This window comes from Girardinichthys multiradiatus, chromosome 1 (genome assembly GCF_021462225.1).
Source record: "Girardinichthys multiradiatus isolate DD_20200921_A chromosome 1, DD_fGirMul_XY1, whole genome shotgun sequence".
Taxonomy (NCBI): domain Eukaryota; kingdom Metazoa; phylum Chordata; class Actinopteri; order Cyprinodontiformes; family Goodeidae; genus Girardinichthys; species Girardinichthys multiradiatus.
In genome coordinates, this window is record NC_061794.1 from 18485969 (window position 1) to 18510842 (window position 24874).

Consider the following 24874-nt stretch of genomic DNA (forward strand, 5'->3'; position numbering starts at 1 on the left):
GTGTAAAGCGCTTTGAGCGGTCTGTATGACTGGAAAAGCGCTAAATAAGTTCAGTCCATTTACCATTTACCATTGTTATCAAACCTTCATTTCACCAGGCCAAACATTAAAAACAATTTCTTATTTACAACGTTAGCCTGAAAGTGCTAAAACACTTAAATGGGAAAATGGGGAGAGGGCAACAAGCAATGCGTTCATTCAATACAACAATCACATGACTCCTTAAAAACGTCCTTTACTCTGTGTTTAAAAGCAGAAAAGAAAATCAAAGTTTCAAAATGCTGTGTATTTTGAAAAAAGTTCCATCATATTCAGCAGCAAAGCAAAAAGACAAACGGCCAAAAGACTTGGCTTTAGGGACTTTCCATTTTAATAAGTTGAGAAGAATGAATTTTCTGTCTTCAGGGGTGTTGCAGTTACTGATTTAAGTAAGAAGGTGAAAGACCCAGAAGTGTTTTATAAATGAACAGTAGCCAGTGGATATTATGACGAGACTATAATGAAGGCCAATTAACCTGGTGTGTTTTATACGGGGCATTGGTGATTAATCAAATGGGAGAATGATAAATTGTATCCAGTTTTTGGAGACTTACTTTGCAAGTGTGGCAATAGATTATGTCCCCATAATCAAACAAGGGAAGAATACACATTTCAACAATGACTCTTTTAGCCAAGGATGTAAAAGAAGAGCGGTTTCTGTACAGAAAACGAAGTTTTTGCTTTGACCTTAGATTACAGCATGGTGATGTGATGACAAAAGGACAATGAGCTATCTAACCAGATTCCCAGTTACCTATATTATCTGTAACCTGCTCTAGAATGGTTCCATCTTTGGTGGTAAAATCCAAATGAGAGAGAATAAGATTTTTTTTTACAGTTAAACCATAGGACTTTAGTTTTCTTAGCATTCAAAGATAGCTCCAGATTCGCAAAGGCGTTCTGAATACCCAAGAAGCATTGTTTTAGAGATTGACAAACGGTTTCAGAGGATGGGCCAAAGTCATACAAAACAGCGTAATCTGCGTATAAAAGTACAGCACCTCTACTAACAGTTTGCAAGATATCATTAATGTACACTGAAAACAAAGTAGGAAAATTCTTGCTTGAGGCAAGAGTAAAATAAAACATAGTTTGATGAATAAGTGAAGTTGAAAACGTTTTGCTAAAGTATAACCAACCAATTTCTCTTTTACTTTTCCATTTCATCTGAATATAAAAACCTGGATTGCTAACTCGATCTCAGTCTTGGAGTGATATGTTTCTGCATGGAAACGTACAGAGGTGTAAAGTTGTACTGTGAGGAAATGTGGGATTAATGTCAACCTTATCCATGGAGCAAATTAGGGCACACTCTCCAGTGCCAAGCAATCCTTTCCTGAATTTGTGGCTACCCGTTTTATCCCAGCCAAATCCAACCTTCTAGACCCCCTCCCCCATCTTCCCATTGAACATCATTCTCTTGGCATAAAAGAATCCTTTCAGATGGAGACTCTCTTCTTATGGAGGCAGGAAGGGGGTTGTCTTTTTTTTTTTTGGAAAGAGGTTTTCTCCATGGGGAGGCTTTCTGAGCCTCATCTTTGTGTGTGGGAGAGCAGAGCTCTGCAGTTAACAGCGAGGGTTTCACACATCGTCCTGTGCTTGTAAGCGGTGCCAGTGGAGCTTTAATTAGCATGACAATGTGTGTGTGTGTGTGTGTGTGTGTGTGTTGATGGGGTATAGGAAGGAAAGTTTTCTTACACACAAGATGACCGCTTTTCATCAATTATACTGACTGTTTTGAGTGGAAAATTAATGTCATTCTATCAACACAGTCTTCATTTCAGCTTTTGTTTAGCTTTGTAATACCTTAATGTATTACAAACCTCATTCGTGTCAAACACATCGTTACTTCGGACACATAAAAAAGTCCAACAAAAAAAGCAGGATTTGAAATTCAGTCTTGGAGGATAAAGATTACAAATCTTATTTTATAAGGAACTGCATATGTTCTGTGAACTAAATGTAAAAATTCAAAATCTTGGGCAAACACAGTCTTTTAATAACATGTCTATGCTCACAAATAAATCTGGCTTCAGCGTCTTGCAAAAGTATTCACAATTCTTTGAAGTTTTGCTAATTTTTTCATGTGACAAGCACAGACCTCAATGTATTTTATGTGACAGACCTACACAAAATAGCAGACGTATGTAAGATATTCAATTGGTGAGGATTTTAAAATTCTTTACGAAGAAATCGGAAAAGTCTCCATACATTAGTACTCTGTCCATTTTACTCTGATATCCTAAAATATAATCTAGAGGTACCAATATCTTCTAGAAGTCCTTTAATTTGAAATGAGTCAAAATGGGAGTAATTTAATCTAGTATAAATACAGCTAGTTCTGTTAAGGCCTCAAAGGATTGTTAGAGAACATTAGTGATCAGACAGTATCATGAAGACCAGGAACAGACCATACAGATCAGGGACAAAGTGGTGGAGAAGTTTAAAGCACAGTTGAGTAACAAAATAATATTCAATGTTTTGAACATCTCCTGGACCGCTGCTCAATTCATCATCCAAAAGTGGAAATAGTATGGGAAAACTGCAAATCTTACTAATTCTATTCTGGCTGTAATGTGGTTTGGTGCTTCAATATCCTGCGTAGCTGTTGATTTAATAGGCTCTTTGTAAGATGAGAAATCCTGGGATTCATGAAAAGAGGTACATAATCTTTCACACAGGTGTTTTTCTCTCCTTACTTGTGCATACAATCTTTTATTTTGTACTTTTTACAAATGTGGCAGCTGAATTTAAACCCATGGGTTTGAGAGTTTGGGCAATTATTATAAAACCTATAAACAGCCATGCTTGGCTTTACCTAGTAGACACTTTATAAACTGCCACAATTAACTGATTTTTATATGTAGGGATCGTTGAACATTTCAGGTACAATCTCACTTTAGAAAACCCTTTAATGACAGTTGCACTACCCAATTAAAAATATATTTTATTGGTCGTCACACATTCCAGCCAATCAGAGGAATAGTTGGGCGGGACCTCGACGGGAACATTCCCCTGCACAGATGCGCGTTCTGCCCAGTTCGATCGGCAACGGGAGCGGAAAGAGGAAAGCTGAGAGCCCGAAGGCAGTAAGCCCCCACCACCGCCGGCCCAGGTTACCATCTAGCACCGGGAAAAATAGCAGAGAGCCGCCGCCGGCAGAAGCCATTACCAACGAGTAGTAAGCATGAGCAGCGAGGCCGAGACACAACAACCTTCGCAGCCTGCTGCGGATGCGGAGAGCCCATCCAGCCCGACAGCCGCAGCTTCCGCGGGGGATAAGAAGGTCATCGGTAAGACTACCGAAGCTAGTTGAGCTAACTAGGCTGCTAACGTGGTTTCTGTTACCGTGGAGCGATCCCCCGCTGTCACCACTACTGGCGGCCGTTAAACGAAACATTAATGGGTCATAACATAAAAAAACTAAGAGGACTTCAGTTCTTAAACCTGTTCTGGTATTTTATTCTGTAGGATGTTGGAATTAAATTGGCCTTTGTAATTTCTCTTCAGCTATGTCTTCGTATCTAGTAAACGTTGGTCTGATCGTTGTCGGGAATTTGGAATTATATTGCAGTAGCTTTATCTCTTTTGAATATCTGCCATATTCTTTCGTGAATTATGCGTTTAACATATCTGTTACATTATTTTCCAGAGGACTGTGTCAGTTGTCCAAGACTCATCGCTTTAGTATGAGGATCTGTTCCGTACAATCGTCGGCCTCCATGCGTCAGATGTCCGCTTGAGAGATCCTTCTATCCAGTCGGCCGTCACATGGGCGGACGTTAAGAGACGTTTACAGCCGTTATCAAAACCAAACTGTTTATATGTACTTCGACACACATTGGATACATTCGGTTGTGCGTCTTAACCGCCGTAAGGTCGATCTTGAACGGTTGCAGATCATTACAGGGGAAGAACCTAACCGGTTTTATTTCATATCAACTACACAGGCTAGGAACGTTAGCTGCCTAACTATCCCTTTGTTCACCCAAAAAGAGCCTGCTGGTGTTACTTTGAAGTATATTGAAAATATTCAGAACACAAACATTTGTCCCGTCCAGCTGGCCGGAGTAAGGGTTTTCTAACGCCTATAAATATTCATGTCAACGGTCAAGTCATTTTAGGGTGAATTTCTGGGTTATGACTGGCCTACATACTTCATTACTCGAGCTAAAGAGGCTATCGTAGCCTAGCGGGCTAACAGCAGCTAACTACAAGGCTTTACAGGCCCCCTAAAATGTCCGCCGTGGGTTTTCACTTATTTCGCCATTTGGTGGTATTCGTTCAAGCCCGAGTAAATTATCGGCTCGCTTTTTTTGTTACACCTTGGATGGAAAAAACCAAAACGTCCAAACAAAAATAGTTATATTAGTTTCTGTTTTGCTGGCTCAGCTCCAGCCACATGGCTCAGAGCCTTTCTCAGCTACATTGCTATGCTAATACATCCGGGTACGGTTGTACCACGTGTGAGCGCTTACGTCCTGGTATGTGTTTAGATCAGGTTCACCAAGACGGGTGTATTAGCTAAGTGACGATAGTTTGGAAACGAAATAACAATAACAGTGTGCGAATAAAATATCAACTCCATCTTGACATTCACTGCTAAAATATAAAATATTAGATTAAAATGAGATCATTTAAGTCGCATGGATCAGAAGAGAAATAAATGTTAGTTTATTAATGTGTGCACCCGCACTTTAATTTTTAACGTAAGCAAACGATTGGAAAAATATGATTTATGTATTTAGCTCAATAGAAAAAGTCTAGGAGCCATTTTGAATATGTTTATGCGAGACTTCATGGAGTGCAAATACAGTGAATATGTTCCATATATGATTTCCTCATAGATTAGAAATCGACGGATTAGTCTCAACTAAGGACATTTGCAGGGGATCTGCCCAGTCAGCAATGGGCAGAGTAGGCGGAAATTCTATCTCTGATGAAGTAACTCTGATCCTTACAAGTTGGATTTTCATCAGGCAAACGTCCGTTGTATGGGTAATGATCTGGGTAGCCGAAATGTTTCCTGTTAGAGATCAGAAGTGAAAGTAGATGTCCTGCTTCTTGCTCAACGGAACACAGTTAACGATTACGGTTATTAGTAATATTTCTCCATCACCCCTAAACCATGACATGCTTCTCGACGCAGCCTGTAACTTAAATGTGTATAATAGCAAATCTTTAATCTACTCCATGCAGCAGTCTCTCTACAAACTTTGGCTCATTCCCCACACCCAGAGCAGCTGGTGCAGGGTATTCCTAAGCTTCTAGATCTATAATAAGAGCGACAGTTGGGAGATTAAAAATAACTTTCGCATAATGCGTGGCCTTGGTTAGATTTTTATCATCTGTTCATCTGTCCCGTTAATCAGTTACCAGTTATCTGAATGTTTTAATGACACTCGTTAAGTAGCAGATATATTTTAACTGTGGTAGAAGAAGCTTAAATGGTTTAATAATCAAGTTTATTTTCATTTCATTTCATTGCAGCAACAAAAGTCTTGGGTACAGTCAAATGGTTCAACGTCAGGAATGGATATGGTTTCATCAACAGGTAAGCAGGAGCCGCCCCCATCCTTCCTTGCAAGAGACTTCTGATATAATGCGTGCGAGTGGCTGAAAGATAGTTCCCAATCCTATTAGAGTTTTGCTTTGCTCACAGAGCTGACCAGATTATGTTTTCTGCTTGTGTCCATACGGTTGCCACCGACAGTACTACATTAATCCTTGCTGGCTTAGTTTAAGTCTGTTTACAGACATTGCATTGTGTGGCTCAGCAGGACAATGCTAATTTGTATGTTTTGTTCTTTTGTTTAGGAATGATACAAAGGAGGATGTATTTGTACACCAGGTAAGTTTCTTTATCCTTACCTGTTTTTAACATTTGCAGTTTATAAAAGTTCTCATCCAAACACTTTATATTTTCAGACGGCCATTAAGAAGAACAACCCGAGGAAATATCTCCGCAGTGTTGGAGATGGAGAAACTGTGGAGTTTGATGTAGTCGAGGGAGAGAAGGTGAGCGTTTCTTAGGCTTTTAGTTTTGTTAAAGCTGCTTTTAGACGAAAACCATCGCTTCACTGACTAAATATATTCCTCTTGTTCACAGGGAGCAGAGGCAGCTAATGTCACTGGCCCAGGAGGCGTCGCAGTCCAGGGAAGCAAGTACGCCGCAGACAGGAACCGCTATCGGCGCTATCCACGAAGGAGGGGCCCTCCCCGCGGCGGAGACTACCCAGAGAACTACCAGAGCGACGAAGGCGAGTCTGGAAGCGGAGGACGTGACAAGAGCAGAGAGGGGGGAGACATCGCCCCCGAGGGAGACTCGCAGCCACAGCAGCGCAGACCAGGTTACCCTGGCAGACGGCGCTACCCGCCATACTTTGTACGTAGACGCTACGGCCGTCGGCCCCCGTACACCAACGCACCACGCGGAGAGATGACTGAGGTACGCCGTCAGAGGGCTACTCTCCTGAAGCAGGCACCCAGTTGATCTATAACTTAAGTCTGAACACCTGATTTTTGTTACGCCCTCTCCTCTCTAACATTCACGTGGTTGTGATCAGCAAATCTTGGTGTATCGGGGGTCATAGATGTTCTCAAACAGGCCCCACATTTCAGCAAAAGTGATAAGACATGAAGTCACACATTTTCATTCCAAATTAAGTATGTTCACCTCTGATAACTAAACTTTGTTTTGCTTTTTCTTTGTGCTCTCAGGGAGGTGAGGGTGACGAAGCCCCGGTAGGTCCAGACCAGGGTAACAAACCAGTGAGGCAGAACTATTACAGAGGCTTCCGACCAAGGTTCAGACCAACAAGGTTTGCATGTTGGCTTCATTGGCAGGGGGGCAGTAGTGTCAGGATAGCAACGGTTTGCATGTGCTGGTTTGAAGTCTTATTGCGCCAATTAAATTTCCAGTCTTGTAAGCGGTTAAGACGATTGCATGTGGCACTAGAAACATTCAGAGTTCATCACAATTTGCTGCTGTGCTGGCCTGCATGTTGTCGTTGCAACTGGTGCGGTTTTTGTTTCTTTTCTACTTTATCGTTCCCCAACGTTGTTCTGTGCCTGTTCAATCTAGGGGTCCATCCCGTCCCAGACCGGTGCAGGACGGCGAGGAGGACAAGGAGAATCAGGGCGGCGAAGGTGGACAGAATCAGCAGCCCCGCCAGCGGCGCTACCGTCGTAACTACAACTACCGCCGCAGACGCCAACAGACTGGTGGCAAACCTGGCCCGGAAAACAAAGAGGCCAAGACAGGAGGTGACCCATCTGCAGAGAAAACGTCCGCTCCCGAGGCCCAGCAGGGTGGGGCTGAGTAGGAAACAACCTGCACACCGGCACCTACCATCTTGTACCATCGTCCGGGTAAGTTTGGGGCCTGATGGGTTCGACAGATTTGTAAATGATGTTTGATGTCTGCGCAGCCTTCAGTGGACTGAGATTCTGCCTCCTGTTCTTGTTTTACAGTTTTTCGTTTGTCAACAAGAAGAAACATCAAACAAGATCTGAGCAATAAAGATTTGACTCTAAGACCGTCACAAGCTTGCACCATGCATTTGACCAGATTACCACTGATTGCCTGCAGAATCTATGCAGACTTGTGTTTTCTTTTCCCATTATTTTTTTGTGACAGCTACAAAACATTTTGGGGAAACAACAAATGTTTTTCTAAATCTGTCCTAAGTTTTTACACCAAATGGTTTTTAAAGACAAAAAATTGAAATTTGATATCTGGTCAGTTTGACATTTTTAAATAACTTTTTATGTATTCAGACATTTTAACAAAATGCAAGCTCAAATAAATCTTCAGAAACCAGGAAAACCGTTTTAAGTCTTTATTTTTCTCAAGTATACAGGCTATGGCCGTTGTCAGATTTTTCTTTTACATCATAAAGTAGATGTTTGAATTTGAGTGACTCTTATTTTATGAGCTCTGAGTAAAGTGACCGGGGCCGTTTCTTCACTCCATTCTACTCAAACTACACAATATTTGGCACTCTGGAGAAATGTCATGAATATGGAGCAGTAGACCCCCCCCCCCCCCCCATCCTGTGAGGACATTTGCACATTATCCTATGTGCGTAAAAGACTCAGTCTGTAAAAATGGACTTCCAGGGCTCAGCGTAACTCCTCAGTGCGGTGTGTATTAGTCTTCAACGGTGTTTATTTCACCTGCAGGTTCTGTTGGCAAACTGGCCACATCGTTCAAACATTGGTCTCTTTGCGCAAACGCTTCATTTGTTGTACATTGTTCTCCATGGCGGTGGGATTGGTGATCTCCGTGGTGCAGTTTGCTGGAAACCAGCCCTTCTCTCCGTCCCGCATTCTCTCCCCGTAGCACCATTCTAGGAAAAGCAAACGTTTCTATTAATCCCCGACACCACAAACAGAAGACAATGTTAAAAATGAAACTGACGGTGCACAGCATGCCTCACCTTCTTCCTTTTGGAGAACAATAACAAGCTCAGCCTGTCGCAGGCCAAGTTCATCCGGCTCTTTAGGCATGTAGGTTTTGGTGACTTCGTACTGTGGCAAACCTGAAACACATTCCCATTTACCTGAAATGTCAGCTGTCATAAAGTGAATGGCTTACAAGGCGGATAGATGGTAAAAAAAGTGCGTTAGCAATTTAGCAGGTGCATCCTAAAAAACATTTTTCAAGTGCAACTTGGAACAATTTGCAGCAAATGGTGATACACCTAAAGTGTTTATTTAGATGATTATGATGTACAGCTGATAACAGAAATTAAGTGAGAAAATTAGACTTTTAAATAATACCAAAAACGTCATTTTTAATACAGAAACATCTAAATTAGTGATTGGAAACTTCACACTGAACTTTCTGGGACCTTGATTTCCAAAACGGACTTTCCTATGATAAGCAGATCAGACCAGTCCCTTCCTCTCAGCCCAGGTGAGACACTTCTGAAATGTGTAGTTCTGGAGCAGCTTAACGCAAGGAATGGGATAGTTGTAACCTTTGTCCTGGTTACGTGTGTATCGTGGAGATGAGGGCAATGACTCCCACCGCAGTTAATGACTTGTGAATTTCCCCCAAACTCTTGAATGGGCTTTGCTCATAATCCTCTTCAAGTTCCACCTTTTTTTTCTTTCACTCAACCTTCGGTTAATATACTTTCATATAGTGCTGTCTTGTACACAATCTGACCCATGACTGATTCAGTCATTTTTTAATTTTGTTTCGCTTTTGGTCTCATATAATAGTTAATAAGTAACTTTATGGAGGACTTTTCACTGATAAAATGAAATGCTTTACTGTAACAACCATAATAAGCCGAGCTTTTAAATGACCAAAGCATCAAGTTAAAATGAGTGTTTAAATAAAAAGATAAAGATTGGTAGAACTCTAATCACCTATTAGCCATTTTTATAAAAAATTTCTTAAAACTGTCCACATGAATGAATGCAACTTTTTCTTCCACAAAGCAAAGTGTGTTACCCATCTGTTTAGGATTTAAGGGTCTTAAAATGTGCATATGAAACATCAGACTCATCGTCTGCTGCTGAAACTACATGGATTCCTTGGGAAGCTCATTCACTTATTCAAATTCCCTTCTGTGATCAAACCATTCGGTCTTACCATCTGTGGAAGCGAAGACCCCGACCTGCTTCTGCTCATTAAGAGCGATTATCCATCGTGCCCGGTCCACCCTTGGCAAAAGAGCACAGGAATAACAATGAAGTGTTTCTCATTAAGGGGCCACAGCTGTTAGAACATCTTGAACTACAATTTTTGCCAACAGAGGGAGCCAAAGACAAAATATGCAGTTTCTAAGAAATAAAAGTGAACAAAGATTAAGAATTATTCAGTCGGTATTAGTAACATTTTTCAGAGATTCACAATATAGTTCTGTGGATAATCGTTTTTAGATAAAAAGATGGCCATAATTTTAGATGGATCTTCACCGTAAAAGGTTTATTAACAGGACTTGTACAAATCACGGAGGCTGCAGTACCTGGAGTCAGCCACCAGGGAGATCTGCTCTGATTTGCCCTCACTGTTCTTGCTCATCCGCAGTTTAAAGGAAAGGTAGTGGGAGCTGCTTTTGCTGGGCGAAGATGTTCGTACTTCTGCATCTTCTGCAAACTCAACCTGTACGTTATCCAGAGTGGCGTAGTCCAACACCACGAAGCTCTCCTCACTGGATGTACAAAAACAAAACGGTTCATTGTCAGAAGATATGTGGTTTCAGAGATCATATACAAGCCACATTTTCCTGGCTCTGCTGAAAAACACAGACAAGAACATATTTCCTCATGAACACGGGGTCACAGTGCTGACTTAAAGCCATTATAATGACTGCAGTGTTGTCGACAATTCCTTTCTCTGAGCTCACATTGTTTGCTCTCTCCTTAATTCAAAACAGACAGCTGAAGTCAGTCGAGCTGACAAGCTGGATGGAAGAATGAAAAATCTGAAGTATGCACACACTCCTTTCCCTGTCCCTTTACTCTCCTCTTTCCTTATGTTCTCTGGGAGCAGCTGGATCTGTTTAGGAGGCAGGGGGACCAAGACACAACCGGAACATTTATGAATAACTATGGCTTGTAATATGTAACCTTTAGTTAGCCCAATTGGACCACACAGGTTCCACACTCTTTGCTGTTATCATAAAAATCCATTTCTAAAATACACCCCTAGAATTGTGTATTTTTCATAAATCCATATGTAGGAATGCCGAGCTCACAAGTGTTTATACAACTTGAACCTTTTTACATTTTGTCATGTTACAAACTCAAATCTCTGTGTTATATTGTGATTTTATGTTTTAGGCCAACATTATTATGCTAAATGATGAAATGGAAGGAAAACAATGGATTAAATAAATTTTTTTTTTACATATAAACAAGTAAAAGTGTGTTGTACATTTGTAACCCTGCTGGTTTTTGATATATGTCTCTACCAACCTTGCACATTCAGACAGAAATCTTTGCCAATTTGTTTTTTTCTTAATAGATCAAGCTCAGTCAGAATGGATGGACAGCTTCTGTTAATAGCAAAATTCTCAATTTACTTTGACTGGGCCATTCTAACACAATAATATGTTTTGATCTAAAATATTCCCATGAAGTTCTTACAGTGTTGCTCGGTATTTAGCTGGGAAGTTCTCACATGAACTCTGAAGTTTCCTAACCCTGTGCGTGCTGATGAAAAATACCCACAGCATGATGCTGCCACCACCCCACGTCAGAGTAGGGATGGTTTAGAACTCTGCATGTAGGTGACTTTTGCTCTCATCAGACCGGCGCACCTTTTCACATGTTTACTGCGCCCTCTATATGGTTTGTGACAATTGCTTTCTTTTTGCCATTGTCCTGTCAACAATAAATGCATTTATACAGAGAATTGATCACACATAGCTGGACTATAAACTATTTACATAGAATTCTACAAATACTTGGGTTTTATTTAAAATCTGGGTACTGAAATGTATCAACACTTTGTCAAATGTATCCTGAGAATATTACAGGTGTTAGTTTGTCATGAATGCCACTCACGACTTCTTTTTGGTAACGATCAGCACGTCATTGAACAGAAACAGGTAGTAGCTCCTGTTGGCGAAAGCCCTCCATATGCTGAGCTCTTCGCTGGAGACGGCCAGCTCACCACGCTTCTTCACCCATCTGGATGCTGACACCAAGGGAAATGGCTGTGAAGACAAGATGATAGGAAACACAACAGAGTTTTTCGAATGAATGATGGATGGATCTGATTAAATCTATTGAGTTCATTTTAACTTATAACTACCAAGCTAATCAGTCAGTGATATCTGAGTAAAGAAGAACCTCCTACTTTTATTTTTCCAAAATCCATCTGTTTTTGGATGGTGTACATCTGCTCTGTTCTTTCCATCCGCCTTGCTCCATCGTTGCATTCAGTGACCAGCTGTTGACATGATAATTGTAGCAAAAACAGTTGTTAACATCCTGTCAATCATAAACGTGTGCACACAGTGTTTCTTTAGATCAATCCAAGTCATCCTCAGCATACCTTGCTCATAGCTTTCAGCGACCAAACAGCAGCAAAGTACTCCGCAGTCTGTGCCTGAGTTTTCTGACAGATTGTCTGAGGATAAACAAACACACAATGGAAGAAAATAAATAAATGCAGAGGACATGTACATTGCTTCAGATCATGAAACAATTTTTTGTCAGACAAAGATAAACAAAAAAAAAATTCAGTGCTAATCAGTGCAATCTGGCCTCATGGTTTTAATAAACTATTGACTGAAATAATTGGAAAACTGGGCCAAGATTCCTAGACACGTCAGCCACTCGAAGCATTTCTCATGCTGAGGTGAGCGAATTTTCTTCAGTGATAAAAGACAGAAATAAAAGCAAAATGTTCTGTTCATTAAAACAGCCAACAAATGCTTACCTTTCCCTTTATTTTGTTTTTGAAGACAATTATACTCTATTTGGCTACTTTGACTACCAAGTGTGCCCGAATCTTCACAATCTACACTTGTTATATAAACCTGTTGCCCATTACTTCACAAAAACAATTGGTGTCTATATTTAGTTTTATCATCTAAATTTAACACACATTTTTCCCATTCTTTGTGTTTACATTTATTAATAATGGACAAAAAGAGCACAATACATCTTGTTTTGGAGCATTATATATGACAAAAGTAAAGATTAAACTGACGTCAAGCAGAAGTGGTAGTCTGGTCACACGCTGCATGGGCAGGATAAGGAACGAGAGCATGGGCAGGCCTCCACATTCACTACTTGTCTCAATTTCTTTCAGGGTCTCTTTGAACGCAGAGTTATTATTCCTGCAACACAAAAACAGAATAAGGTTCAGCTCATCTGTACGTATGAACGTGTTCTAGATCGCTCTGCCACTCACAGCAGTTTCTGAAGCGTCCTTTGCTGAAAGGTCTCATTGGAGCAGTAGACGATATAGGGGTCGAAGTGGTGTGCAGCGTGGTTCTGAACAATGTCGCTGATGTCCCGGATCACCAGTTGCTCATTGTGACGTTTTTCAAGGTCCTGAAAAAAACTGAAAATCGTGAGAGTGGCAGGTTAATACCGAGGTACAATTAAGTTCTCCAACTGAGAAATCACGAGAGCAGAAGACACATCAGGTTTATTCTTACTCTCCTGGGTCACTTCTAGATCTAGATTTGAGGGTCTGAGTGGGTCATTAGGAGACTTACTGTGTGCTGAGTCTACAGTGTATTTACCAGTGTCTTCCTGAACTAACAGGTAAGGCATTAATCAGACAAGCAGTAAGATGTCCACTGAAAAGTTGCAATGATCGACAGCTCAGGTGGGAGAATCTTTCAATGGGAAACATTTTAGTTGTGCACTGCACAGGAGTAAGGAAGAGTGGCAAGAAAGTTTGCAGTTTGCTATAAACCATGAGGGGACACAGGAAGCAGGTGGAAGAAGGTGCTTTGGTCAGACTACATTTTAACTTTTTGGCCTACATGTAAAATGTGATGTGTGGTGGATAACTAACACTGCACATCACCCTGAACACACCATTCCCACTTTAAAACATGCTGAAAGGATCATGCTGCGTGGTTTTTCTTTGCAAGGGACAGGCAGGAAGAGCAGAGTTTAAGGGAAGAAGGATGAAGCTCAACAAAGGGCAACCCTGGAAGTAAATCGGTTAGAGGACTTGAGACTGGGGTGGACGTTCTCCTTCCAGCAGAACAATGAGCCTAAACGTATAGCTAAAACTATAATGGATTGGTTTAGAGTGAAACATTTTCATGTCATTTCAAAGTTTAGACATAAATCTATTTGGGAATCAGAGGCAAGCCTGAAAACGGATGTTCATGGGTGCTTTCCACCCAGTCTGACTGAGCTAGAGCTGTTTAACAAAGAAGAATGGGCAAACGTTTTCAGTCTCTAGATGTGAAAAGCAGTAGAGTGCTTGTTCCAAAAGACTGGAGGGTTTTATTATGGCAAGATATGGTCCTATGAACTACTGACTCGGGTAGGCTGAACAAATATGAACACCACACTTTTCAGATTTGTTTTTTGTAAAATATATAAAACCATGTATCATTTTTCTTCCTTTGTACAATTATGCACTACTTTTTGTTTATCACATAAATACCAAATAAAATACACTGATGTTTGTGACTGAACTGTCATAAACTGTAAAAAAAAGTTCAAGGGGGATTAATAATTTCACAAGGTATTGTTTTGTTTAATATAACATACATGAGTATGAAGAAATAGCTAGCAACTAGAAACCTTTCAACAAATATTCTTCCAAAGGATAGGATTACACCTGACAACGGTTGGGATACACTAAACGGTTCACATAATCACATTCTGCTAAAAATTCAGTAAACGGCTTTCCAAGAAAAGAAACGACTCCCAGTCTTGCCCATTTAAACAAAAACGTGTAAAATGACGCTGAGAAAAAACAACCCCACCCACGCACCCATCTATGTGACAGTTTCACATACAGAAGCTGTAAGTTTCTCTGATTAACCCCACAGATGTTTCTAAGGTATTCTGTCCTCTGGTGTCACATTACTCTTTGAGGCTTAAACAAGAGAAAAGCCACTTCTTCTTTCACTCACTGTAATGTTTTCTACTTTCATTTAAACTGAAGTAGAAAGCAACAAACATTATCATTTCAAAGCTCAGGAATACCGCTTAGAGCAGTAGAACCAGTTTGGTCAGCATGTTTTAACAAGTTAATGGGGCCTACAGGATACTAAAGACATACTAAGGGCAAATATTTTGCCTGAAACTTCAAATCCATAATTTTTTTCACCTGGTAAAATAATTCTTGTGTGGGAACATAAAAATCACTATACATCATACTATAATAGTCACTGTATGTATTGTTCTGTGTGTCACTTACTAATAGCATTTTCAAAACCCTGGTCAACACCTAAAACTGACCACCGTTTCAACTTATTTTCAAATATCCTGTGACAAAAAAGTATTTGCCCCCTCGCTGCCACATTTAAAGGTTTCAGAAAGGCTATTTTCAAGTAATGATTTAATGAATTTCCTGTGATTAGCCCCATTTTCAGTTCAGTTTCCCTAGCCACACCCAGACCTGATTGGTGTAGAATCAAGAAATCATTCAATAGAACCTGTCCAACAACATGAAGCAGGTTTTAAAGGTCTAAAAAAGCATAACATATCTATGCGTCTGGAATGTGTGCTTACCGTTATATCTGGCATAAAACTAACACAGATTTTCTGAAAAGCACATCAGACCGACAGTCAAACATGGTGGTAGTAGTGTGATGGAACGGGGCTGCTCTGCTGCTTCAGGAACCAGACAACGTGCCATAATTGACAGAGCCATAAACTCTGCTTTTTTCTGCTAGCAGAAAATCCTTAAGGAGAATGTCCCACCACCAGTTTATGAATTCAAAGTCAAGTAATCTTGGGTTATGCTGCAGGACAATATCTGAAGCACACCAGCAAGTCCGCCTTGGAACAGCTCAGAAAAAACATGAAGGTTTAGATTGTCCAAGTCAAATTCTGGTGTTAAAATCCCACCATCCCCAGCTGCTGAGGCTGGATAGCCCTCCAACGTGGCTGTGTATAGTGGGCCATAATTTATCCACAGAAATGTAAAAGACTCACAGTTGCTGCAAACTCTCAATGGCTTGATTAGGTTTAAAATATTGTACAAAATGCAATACCCATACCAGCTAGATGTGACAAATGTTAGGGGGTTTGTTGTGCTAACCGTTGGCTAACTGTGTGGATGACAGAGATGTTGGAGAAGAGGTGGTGGTGCTCAGTGGTCGTCATCGTTTTCCTCAACTCTACGCTGTTCTTGAAGTGACGTACCAGGATGCCAAGGCTGTGCAGGTAGGAGTGCTCTGAGGTGATAATTTCAAAAATGGCCTGTAAAACAACCACACATACGCATCAGTCAACTTACATGGGAAGTGTTGTTAAACCAAACATATGTTGCATTAAATCTTTGATTTCAACTTTAAAGTCTTTTTGTTTTCTCTCTATGTAAATTTCACAGCTTCCCATTTCATCACCCAAAGGAAAGCAACATTATTTTCTACATTTGGAAGTTTCAGGTCCTGACAAAACAGTGTCGAGCTGCTACACAGTTGCAGGGCAGACTGGCTCATGTAGGCTGTTGTGAGAGCAATCACATGGTCATAACACACCTTGGTCAACATTTCTACTTGTAATGGTGAGGTGGCTTCTAGAGGACAAAAGGGCATAAACGCGAACCTGTTCATTTTAATTAGGTCCAAACATCAGCAGAATGCTCCAAAACGTTTGGAAGTTACAGTGACTGCACTTTGTCCATTTTTGAGTACATTTCTTCACCACAAAAACAGGACAGATGAGACGACTAAAGGTTCCAAACAGCAAACCAAGCACCTGTTCACAAAGCTGTAAAAGACCCATTACACAGGCAGGGTGTGGCTTTATTCAGCAGCAGCAGATCACACAATGTGGACCTTGATATTGACATCTTGGACTGCTGGGGTGGAAACATTGCCAGGAAAAATCCAAAGACAGAAAATGTTACAGGCATTACCTGAATGTCAGTTTCTGTTTCTGTGCACTTCTGGGGAACCATGACAATAAGTTTGAATTTGCTGCAGGCAGACGGCACCAGCAGATGCAAGATAACAGTTTTAATCTATTTTTTTTGGTCTTAAAATAAATCTGAGCATCACAAATGATTGTACACGAATACAACAGAATACATATTTATGCTTTAAAAAAAGAAAATGAATGATTGTTACTGTTTTGGATTTTATTTTTGGATCCAGAGTTTATGTTAGCCAGTATAATTTTTTATCTAAACAAAAGCTCAGCACCACCGCTGCTGGAGTGATGCTGGAGTCCAGGCACAGGCGATCAGGAGTTTGATAACTTCAGTAAAAATCACAACCATTAAATGATATTCAAACAAAAATGTAAAACAAACATTTGTAACATATGTGCTTTTCGTGACTGAAAATATTCCCAACCAGCTAACTTTGTCTTTCTTGTGAGGAAAAAGTGTATTAGGCTTCTTTCAGCCAGCTAAACACCAGTGCTCAGCTACATATGGGGCAGGGTCAGAGCTGCATTTCTCAATGCTCTATATTGCTAAAAAAAAAAAGCTCTTTTCATTCCGACACTTTCTCTAACATCTCCATAAAACGTCTTTAAAAAGTAAATTTTCCTCAAATTATATACTTCGATGCTGGTAGCTGTCCCGTGCCTATGTGAGTTTAAACAGAATATAAAATATGATACTATGGCTATTTATTTCACTAATGTTTTTCATCTGAACAAAAAAATCTACAACTTTTAATTAAAATGCTTTAGAGAAAACTATAAAATGTCCATTTTGGAGCCTTGAGCACTAGAAAATATGGAAAGCATAAACTCATCCATTGTGTGCAGGACGTTTTCGGCTTGAACATGCCTATACATGCACTTACCTCTTGTCTCTTTCTCTCCTGAGGTGTGATTGTGGACAGAATACCAGACTCCTTCACCTTTGCAAGACATAAACAGAAACCACAGCTAAACTCCAGCTTGTTTGTCTAGAGACTTCAAATAATAGGGTTTTTAATACTAGTAAACATATATTGTTTCAATAGTCTGACATCAAAAACAAAAATCTTGCATTTCTGCAAAATATAAAAACACTGATAAAAAGAACAATATTGGTAAATCAAGCCCCTATCAGAGTTTGTAGTCTTGACTTGATAGGAAAGTTCACCTGAGGTAACTGGCTCCAGGTAAGGTGAGCTTGTTTGTAGCTCTTCATCACAATGCCCTGGTCCTGTGCAGGAGGCTCCACTACCACAAAGTCCTCGAGCAGCTCGTCCTGGTTGGTGGAGTGCAGCCCGCGCTCTCGGATCTCCTGGTACAGGCACGGTGTCGCTGGGGAGTGCATGGATATCAACAAAACAACCATGAATTTTCTAGTATAGACTCTCTGTAAAGGACTTCAAAATACGGTCATGAGTGTTAAAATCAGGTTAATATATTAGGAGTCATAATCACAGAGGAATAAATTGTGGAAATCTAATTTGAAATTTGTCATTATAATAATCCTACTGGTCTTTAAGAAACTGACCATACTTTAAAATTATTAAACCAAATAATTTTACTCATGCAAAATATTACAATGCAATTCAGTTTTCCTACTTGTACAATGTAAAAAAAAAAGAATCAGTTTAAAAGCCCTAAGCATAACTGAAGAGCTGTGTAGGTCAGTTTGGAGCAGCTAACCCAATAACTATATCGACATCTCAAAAAGAAGAACATTAAAATTAGTAAAGAAATGGAAGAATCTGAAAAGAAAGGACAAGTGTTCACCCCTCAGGACTCAAAAGATGTTTGTCATGCTGGGGACATTCACTGGGAATGTTTTTCATTTTTTCTTCCCTTTTGCTGCCTTGAGCTTTTTCAAAGATGTGACTTTGGAACCATTTAATCCACACATCAAATTCGGATTACAATGAACAATTTTCAAATACCCCTCCTTGAACCGCCACCTTAACGTGGTGGAGGGGTTTGAGTGCTCGAATAATCCTAGAGGCTATGTTGTCTGGGGCTTAAATGCCCCTGGTAGGGTCTCCCACGGCAAACAGGCTCTAGGTGACGGGTCAGACAAAGAGCGGTTCAAGAACCCCTCATGACGACTACAAAATCGAGGCACGTGACGTCGCCCGGTACGGTGGAGCCGGGGTCCCACCCTGGAGCCAGGCCTGGGGTTGGGACTCGTCGGAGAGCGCCTGGTGGCTGGGTTGCTCCTCGTGGGACCATCCCCCAGTGGGCCCACCACCTGCAGGGGGAACCGTGAGGGACCGGTGCAAAGAGGAGTGGGCGGCGGATGAAGGTGGAGACCTCGGCGGCGCGATCCCCGGATGCTTAGGTTGGCTCTAGGGACGTGGAATGTCCCCTCGCTGGGGGGGAAGGAGCCTGAGCTTGTGCGGAAGGTCGAGAGATATCGACTAGAAATAGTCGGGCTCGCCTCCACGCACAGTGTGGGCTCTGGAACCCATCTCCTCGAGAGGGGCTGGACTCTCTTCTACTCTGGAGTGGCCCACGGGGAGAGGCGGCGGGCTGGGGTGGGTTTGCTTGTCACCCCCCAGTTCAGCCATCTCGTGTTGGGGTTTACCCCAGTGGATGAGAGGGTCGCATTCGACTGTGTCCCTTGTGATGCCCTGTGGGTGGTGCTCCAGGAATATGGAATCGGGGGCCCTTTACTAGGGGCCATCGGTCTCTGTACAAGCGGAGCAGGAGTTTGGTTCGCATTGCCGCCACTACGTAGGACCTGTTCCCGGTGCATGTTGGACTCCGGCAGGGCTGCCCTTTGTTACCGGTCCTGTTCATAACTTTTATGGCAGGATTTCTAGGCGCAGCCAAGGGCCTGAGGGGGTCTGGTTTGGGGACCAGAGGATTTCGTCTCTTCTTTTTGCAGATGACATGGTCCTGCTGGCCCCCTCTAGCCAAGACCTACAGCATGCACTGGGGTGGTTCGCAGCCGAGTGTGAAGCGGCTGGATGAAGATCAGCTCCTCCAAGTCCGAGGCCATGGTTCTCAACCGGAAAAGGGTGGCTTGTCCTCTTCAGGTTGGAGGGGAGTTCCTGCCTCAAGCTGCCGCAATAATGGGGTTGCTGTGCCGGTCCGTTGTGGTGAAGAGAGAGCTGAGCCGAAAAGCGAAGCTCTCGATTTACCGGTTGGTCTACGTTCTTACCCTCACCTATGGCCATGAACTTTGGGTCATGAACGAAAGAATGAGATCCTGGATACAAGCGGCTGAAATGAGCTTCCTCCGTAGGGTGACCGGGCACTCCCTTAGAGATAGGGTGAGGAGCTCGGCCATCCGGGAGGGGCTCGGAGTAGGGCCACTGCTCCTCCACATCGAGAAGATCCAGTTGAGGTGGTTCGGGCATCTATACTGGATGCCTCCTGGACGCCTTCCTCGGGAGGTGTTCCAGGCACGTCCCACCGGGAGAAGGCCCAGGACACGCTGGAGGGACTATGTCTCTCAGCTGGCCTGGGAACGCCTTGGGCTCCCCCCGGAGGAGCTGGAGGAGGTGTCTGGGGAGAGGGACGTCTGGGCATCTCTGCTGAGTCTGCTGCCCCCGCAACCCGGTCCCGGATAAAGCGGAAGACGACGAGTACGAGAATTTTCAAATAAAGGAAGTCTGCAACAAGCAATGAAGCTTTAAAAAATGTCAAATGTCAATTATTTCCCAATCTATTTGTAGCCCAGTAACCCAGTTTAGCAAAGCAGACAGAGTGACACATGAGTTGAACATACCATCTTTGAATGATCCACGCTGGTTCCTCTTTCTGCCCATGGTCCGCTAGAGATGACACAACAGCACAGGCTTTATTTCAGGGATGAATTGTGTGTTTTGGTCACAGACCTGCGTCGAAAACTACCCTAACACAGATTTTGAAGATGGAAAAGAATTGTGGTAATAGATCACCAGGGTTTCCAAACGTTTTCTATGTAAAACTTCCATACTTTTGTGGACTCTTGTTTATATGAGAAGTGTTTGATGAAAGTGTTTTATTCTTGTTTTATTGACCCCATTCTTGTGTGTAACTGTACAGCAAATTGCCCTTTGGGGACAATTAAGGTTAACTGAACTCAACTGAACTGACTCAATTTTTTTTATTTTAAAGGTGAAATCCAAAATTTCCCCATGAATTTAGGGCAGATATTTCTGCTGTGGACAGGATTTGGACATAAACCCTGCAAAAAACATTTATGGATGGAGAAAATATCGTATATGACTTTTAGACAATGGGGAAAACCCGGGTATTCCACATTCCCTATTTTTGCCATACTAATCCAGATCTGGAAACGTATAAATTCCAGACTTTTCCAGACTGTACAAACCCTGGGTCTCGATTGAGGTGAGCAGTGAAAAATTCAACATCAGAAGCTGGTGGTGACTGATGAGAAGAGTGAGGTTCAGTTAGTGTCATCATACTAAGCCTCTCTGAATCCAATTAAAAGACAACAATCAAAGCCCCTAAGCTCAGTCACCTCAAAAAGGAATTTCACATTAGTTTTTAGTTTCTATAAATGTATTCATGTAAATATCAAGACTGCGGGAAGATCAGTTCCTCAAATTCTTATTTGTTAGGATAAAACTAAAATGACAGAGTATAGAAATTATTTACTGGAACTTAACAATAAAAGTAAAAAAGAAGCACTTTCCTTGTGCCCACCACCTTTGTACTGTGTACCTTGCCTCCATGACTGCGAGCAGGACTGGGACTGCTTTCTCTGTTTTCATCAACAGGTTTCAGATTGGGTTTATTCTCTGTCCCGTCTATCATGGCCTCAATGTCCAGGCTGGTCACCGCGGCCCGGTATGACTTGTTCCTGCGGTTCCTCCTGAAGGCGAAACCGTCTCCATCGCTGTCATAATCGTCCCGGGAAACATCTGTTACCTGGGTTGGGTGATGGCTGCGGTTCTCGCTGCTGGAGTTTTCCAGTCCCACTGGGAAGGTCACCACTGTGGTGTGGTGGCGTTGTTTGGGCCTGCTGGCCACTGCTAAGCTCTTAGGAATCAGCTGGTGGATGCCGAGCTTCTTTGCTGCAGGGCTCTCGGTCCTCAAAATCACCTTTTGACTCTCGGTCTTCGGTGGTGCAGGATTCTCTGTGCTCAGAATCACACGCACTGGCATCACCCCCTTGTCCACTTTGTCTTCCTGTGTGGTGGCTGTTTCAGACTGGAGTGTGAGGGGGCTTTTCGGTGGGTAATCTTCATCTCCTGGCTCGTATATATGAAGGTCTGTGGAGAAGAGAGTCTCCATTTGAGAAGACTTGTTGTCCATGCATTTGTCTGACTCGCTGTGTGACATGGTGTCCTCCTGCACGTCTCCTGAGTTCTTCAGCACCTACAGCATTAGAGAAAACTTCAGAAGAAAAGCAAAACAAATTATAACATATTAAACTTGAATTGCACAAGAATTATGTATGCCTCCTCAGAGGTAGTGACATTACTCAATTTAAATTTCTCAGAGACCATCTGACATTTTCTCCGAATCTGAGTTACAAAGTCATATGAAGGGACTTGACCCATGACTCATAGCTCACTCCCACTCACATGAAAACACACACACACGCACACACACACAAACCTCCCCTTTCAATCTGTTAAACTGCAAGAAAACAAACTCACCATCTTTATGATTAATGTTCTTAACCTGCTCAGTCAGAAGTTGATTTAAAACCCATTATTAAGTAGGCAACCCAGCTCTTAACATGTTATTACAGCTTTACACAGACATGCACAAACATACAGCAGGAAATTAGATCTGCGCGCAGTGTTCAAGCTGCACAAACCCTTAAATGTAAATAACCAAATAGCTTCATGCCAAAATCCTTTCTGTTAACTTGCAGTACTTACTTTACGAATTCAACGTCGCCTTACAGACGGATTAGTTTGTGTTAGAAAAAATGTCCGCCTCACATTCCCTTGGTTGGTAGGTGAGGGCTGACAAGAAGTTAGGAGCAGAACGTCTTTACCTGAGAGAGGTGCGCTTCAAACTGCAGCTGTGATTCGGTGGGTTAAGTTCCGCGGAGGTGCTCCCGTCCGATTGAGCGGAAATGGGGCTGTATTCCTCCGCCGGGCTGCTCAGACGCTTCTCTACTGTCTTCTGCTTATGTCACTACAGGTGAGCACCAGCCAGTCACCGCTGAACGACTTGTTAAAAACAAGCCCCACAGGAAGCAACTTCGAGCACTTACGTACATGAATATTCATGTTTGACAGCCGTCCAGCAACTTAAGGACACACAACAACTTGAGGAGTTTGTAACTCATTTCCTAAAAAACATGAAATGGTAATAAAAAATCCTTCAAATTATTTCTTAACTTTAACCCCTGAAATTTTTCATCTTTTGCTTTTTCTGTTTGTTGAATTTCCATCTGACTAGTAAAAATGACGGCTCTTTGTCGCGCCCTGGTGTTAAATAATATGTATTACACTCAATTTTTAAAATCTATTTTTTATTCCATCACTGCACCGCAAAAATCCTAATAAACACATCCACTTTTTGAATACAATTGAGTTATTTGTTGTATTATTTCTTTGTGTATGTTAAGTCTTTGATGTTATTTATTACATTTTTTTTTTATAAAATTTTTTTATATTTATTATTTTTCTTAAGTTACACCTCATTTAACAGCTGATGTTTTAGGTTAGGAGATTTTGCATAAATTGTCAATCAGGACAGTGAGTTTGAAAAAGGCCAGTGTAATATTGACTTCTGGTATGGCTGGCACATTCTTCTCTGATTTTTCATTTTTTGTCTGATGTGGATGCTGGATCAAATTAAAACACTGTTGAAGCTTAGATATTTTGATGCTTATGCACCAAACAGCAGTTCAGATTACCCAGCCTTCTTGGATTCTCTAGATGGTGTCCTGGAAGGGGTGCCATCTGGGGATCTGAACCTGAACTGTATTTTTGATGGTAGGACTTCTGTGCGAGGCACTGAATGTCCATAAAAAAAAATAACATGTTTGACAACAAGGTGGTTCATAAGTGGTACCTGGACAGGATCTCAAGGTGTAGTGTAGCATGGAAAGGAGGGTGTATGGTTTGGTAACAACACAATCTCATCTTTGCTTTTCGTAGATGATGGGGTTCTGTTGGCTTCATCAGTCCATGACCTCCAGTGTGGATGTGAGAGGTTCACTGTCGAGTGTGAAGCGGCCGGGATGAGAGTCATGATCAAATAAGATCCTGGATACAAGCAGCCGAAATGAGCTTCCTCCGGAAGGTAACTTAGAGATATGGTGAGGAGTTCCATCATCCGAAGGGAGCTCAAAATAGAGCTGCTGCTCCTCTGCATTGAAAGGAGTCAGTTGAGGTGGTTTGGGCCTCTGATCAGGAGGCCGCCTGGGCGCCTCCTTTTAAAGGTTTCCTGGACATGTCCCACATGTTCCGGATAAGCAGAAAAGACCTAAAATTTGCTGGAGGGACTATATATATATATATATATACAGGGGTTGGACAATGAAACTGAAACACCTGGTTTTAGACCACAATAATTTATTAGTATGGTGTAGGGCCTCGTTTTGCGGCCAATACAGCGTCAATTTGTCTTGGGAATGACATATACAAGTCCTGCACAGTGGTCAGAGGGATTTTAAGCCATTCTTCTTGCAGGATAGTGGCCAGGTCACTACGTGATACTGGTGGAGGAAAACGTTTCCTGACTCGCTCCTCCAAAACACCCCAAAGTGGCTCAATAATATTTAGATCTGGTGACTGTGCAGGCCATGGGAGATGTTCAACTTCACTTTCATGTTCATCAAACCAATCTTTCACCAGTCTTGCTGTGCGTATTGGTGCATTGTCATCCTGATACACGGCACCGCCTTCAGGATACAATGTTTGAACCATTGGATGCACATGGTCCTCAAGAATGGTTCGGTAGTCCTTGGCAGTGACGCGCCCATCTAGCACAAGTATTGGGCCAAGGGAATGCCATGATATGGCAGCCCACACCATCACTGATCCACCCCCATGCTTCACTCTGGGCATGCAACAGTCTGGGTGGTACGCTTCTTTGGGGCTTCTCCACACCGTAACTCTCCCGGATGTGGGGAAAACAGTAAAGGTGGACTCATCAGAGAACAATACATGTTTCACATTGTCCACAGTCCAAGATTTGCGCTCCTTGCACCTTTGTAGTTGAGGTGCAAATTTAATTCTGCCGTGATTTGGGCAGCCGTGGTTTTATGTTTTTTGGATACAATCCAGGTTAGCACCCGAACCTCCCTTTCAGACAGCTTCCTCTTGCGTCCACAGTTAATCCTGTTGGATGTGGTTCGTCCTTCTTGGTGGTATGC

General features: G+C 42.0%; 2 protein-coding genes across 8 annotated transcripts; one reads left to right on the forward strand and one right to left on the reverse strand.

The window, feature by feature from the left end:
* Positions 1 to 3061: 3061 nt before the first annotated feature.
* On the forward strand, positions 3062 to 7867 carry ybx1 (Y box binding protein 1). Of its 4 annotated transcripts, none has more exons than XM_047370553.1 (8): positions 3062 to 3332; positions 5530 to 5593; positions 5857 to 5890; positions 5968 to 6057; positions 6149 to 6487; positions 6760 to 6845; positions 7124 to 7410; positions 7513 to 7867. In XM_047370553.1, the coding sequence occupies exons 1-7, from the start codon at positions 3227 to 3229 to the stop codon at positions 7362 to 7364; spliced, it is 960 nt and encodes a 319-aa protein (XP_047226509.1). In that variant the 5' UTR covers positions 3062 to 3226; the 3' UTR covers positions 7365 to 7410; positions 7513 to 7867. The 4 variants fall into 4 exon arrangements, with proteins under 4 accessions (XP_047226509.1, XP_047226498.1, XP_047226527.1 ...); XM_047370542.1 differs by having other exon boundaries at positions 3063 to 3332; positions 6760 to 6860; XM_047370571.1 differs by having other exon boundaries at positions 3063 to 3332; positions 6149 to 6424.
* Positions 7867 to 22718, reverse strand: arhgef16 (Rho guanine nucleotide exchange factor (GEF) 16). 4 transcript variants are annotated; one of them, XM_047370404.1, is made up of 15 exons: positions 22541 to 22718; positions 21253 to 21909; positions 20312 to 20357; positions 17756 to 17919; positions 17472 to 17528; positions 15752 to 15912; positions 12923 to 13075; positions 12719 to 12848; positions 12059 to 12133; positions 11861 to 11953; positions 11566 to 11717; positions 10023 to 10208; positions 9647 to 9717; positions 8481 to 8582; positions 7867 to 8390 (listed from the first exon to the last, which is right to left on the reverse strand). In XM_047370404.1, exons 2-15 carry the CDS (start codon positions 21871 to 21873, stop codon positions 8251 to 8253), a joined length of 2151 nt encoding a protein of 716 aa, XP_047226360.1. In that variant the 5' UTR covers positions 21874 to 21909; positions 22541 to 22718; the 3' UTR covers positions 7867 to 8250. The 4 variants fall into 4 exon arrangements, with proteins under 4 accessions (XP_047226360.1, XP_047226342.1, XP_047226351.1 ...); XM_047370386.1 differs by having other exon boundaries at positions 21253 to 21927; XM_047370395.1 differs by having other exon boundaries at positions 21253 to 21927; positions 22422 to 22554.
* Between the last annotated feature and the right edge of the window lie 2156 nt (positions 22719 to 24874).

Coding starts and splice junctions, on each gene's coding strand:
- ybx1 (XM_047370542.1), top strand. CDS start 3,227: ATGAGCAGCGAGGCCGAGACACAACAACCTTCGCAGCCTGCTGCGGAT. Junction 5,594..5,856: donor GGATATGGTTTCATCAACAG/GTAAGCAGGAGC, acceptor TCTTTTGTTTAG/GAATGATACAAAGGAGGATG. Junction 6,861..7,123: donor CCAAGGTTCAGACCAACAAG/GTTTGCATGTTG, acceptor TGTTCAATCTAG/GGGTCCATCCCGTCCCAGAC.
- arhgef16 (XM_047370404.1), bottom strand. CDS start 21,873: ATGTCACACAGCGAGTCAGACAAATGCATGGACAACAAGTCTTCTCAA. Junction 12,134..12,718: donor GACTACCACTTCTGCTTGAC/GTCAGTTTAATC, acceptor GTTTATCCTCAG/ACAATCTGTCAGAAAACTCA. Junction 9,718..10,022: donor TCCCTGGTGGCTGACTCCAG/GTACTGCAGCCT, acceptor TCTTTTGCCAAG/GGTGGACCGGGCACGATGGA.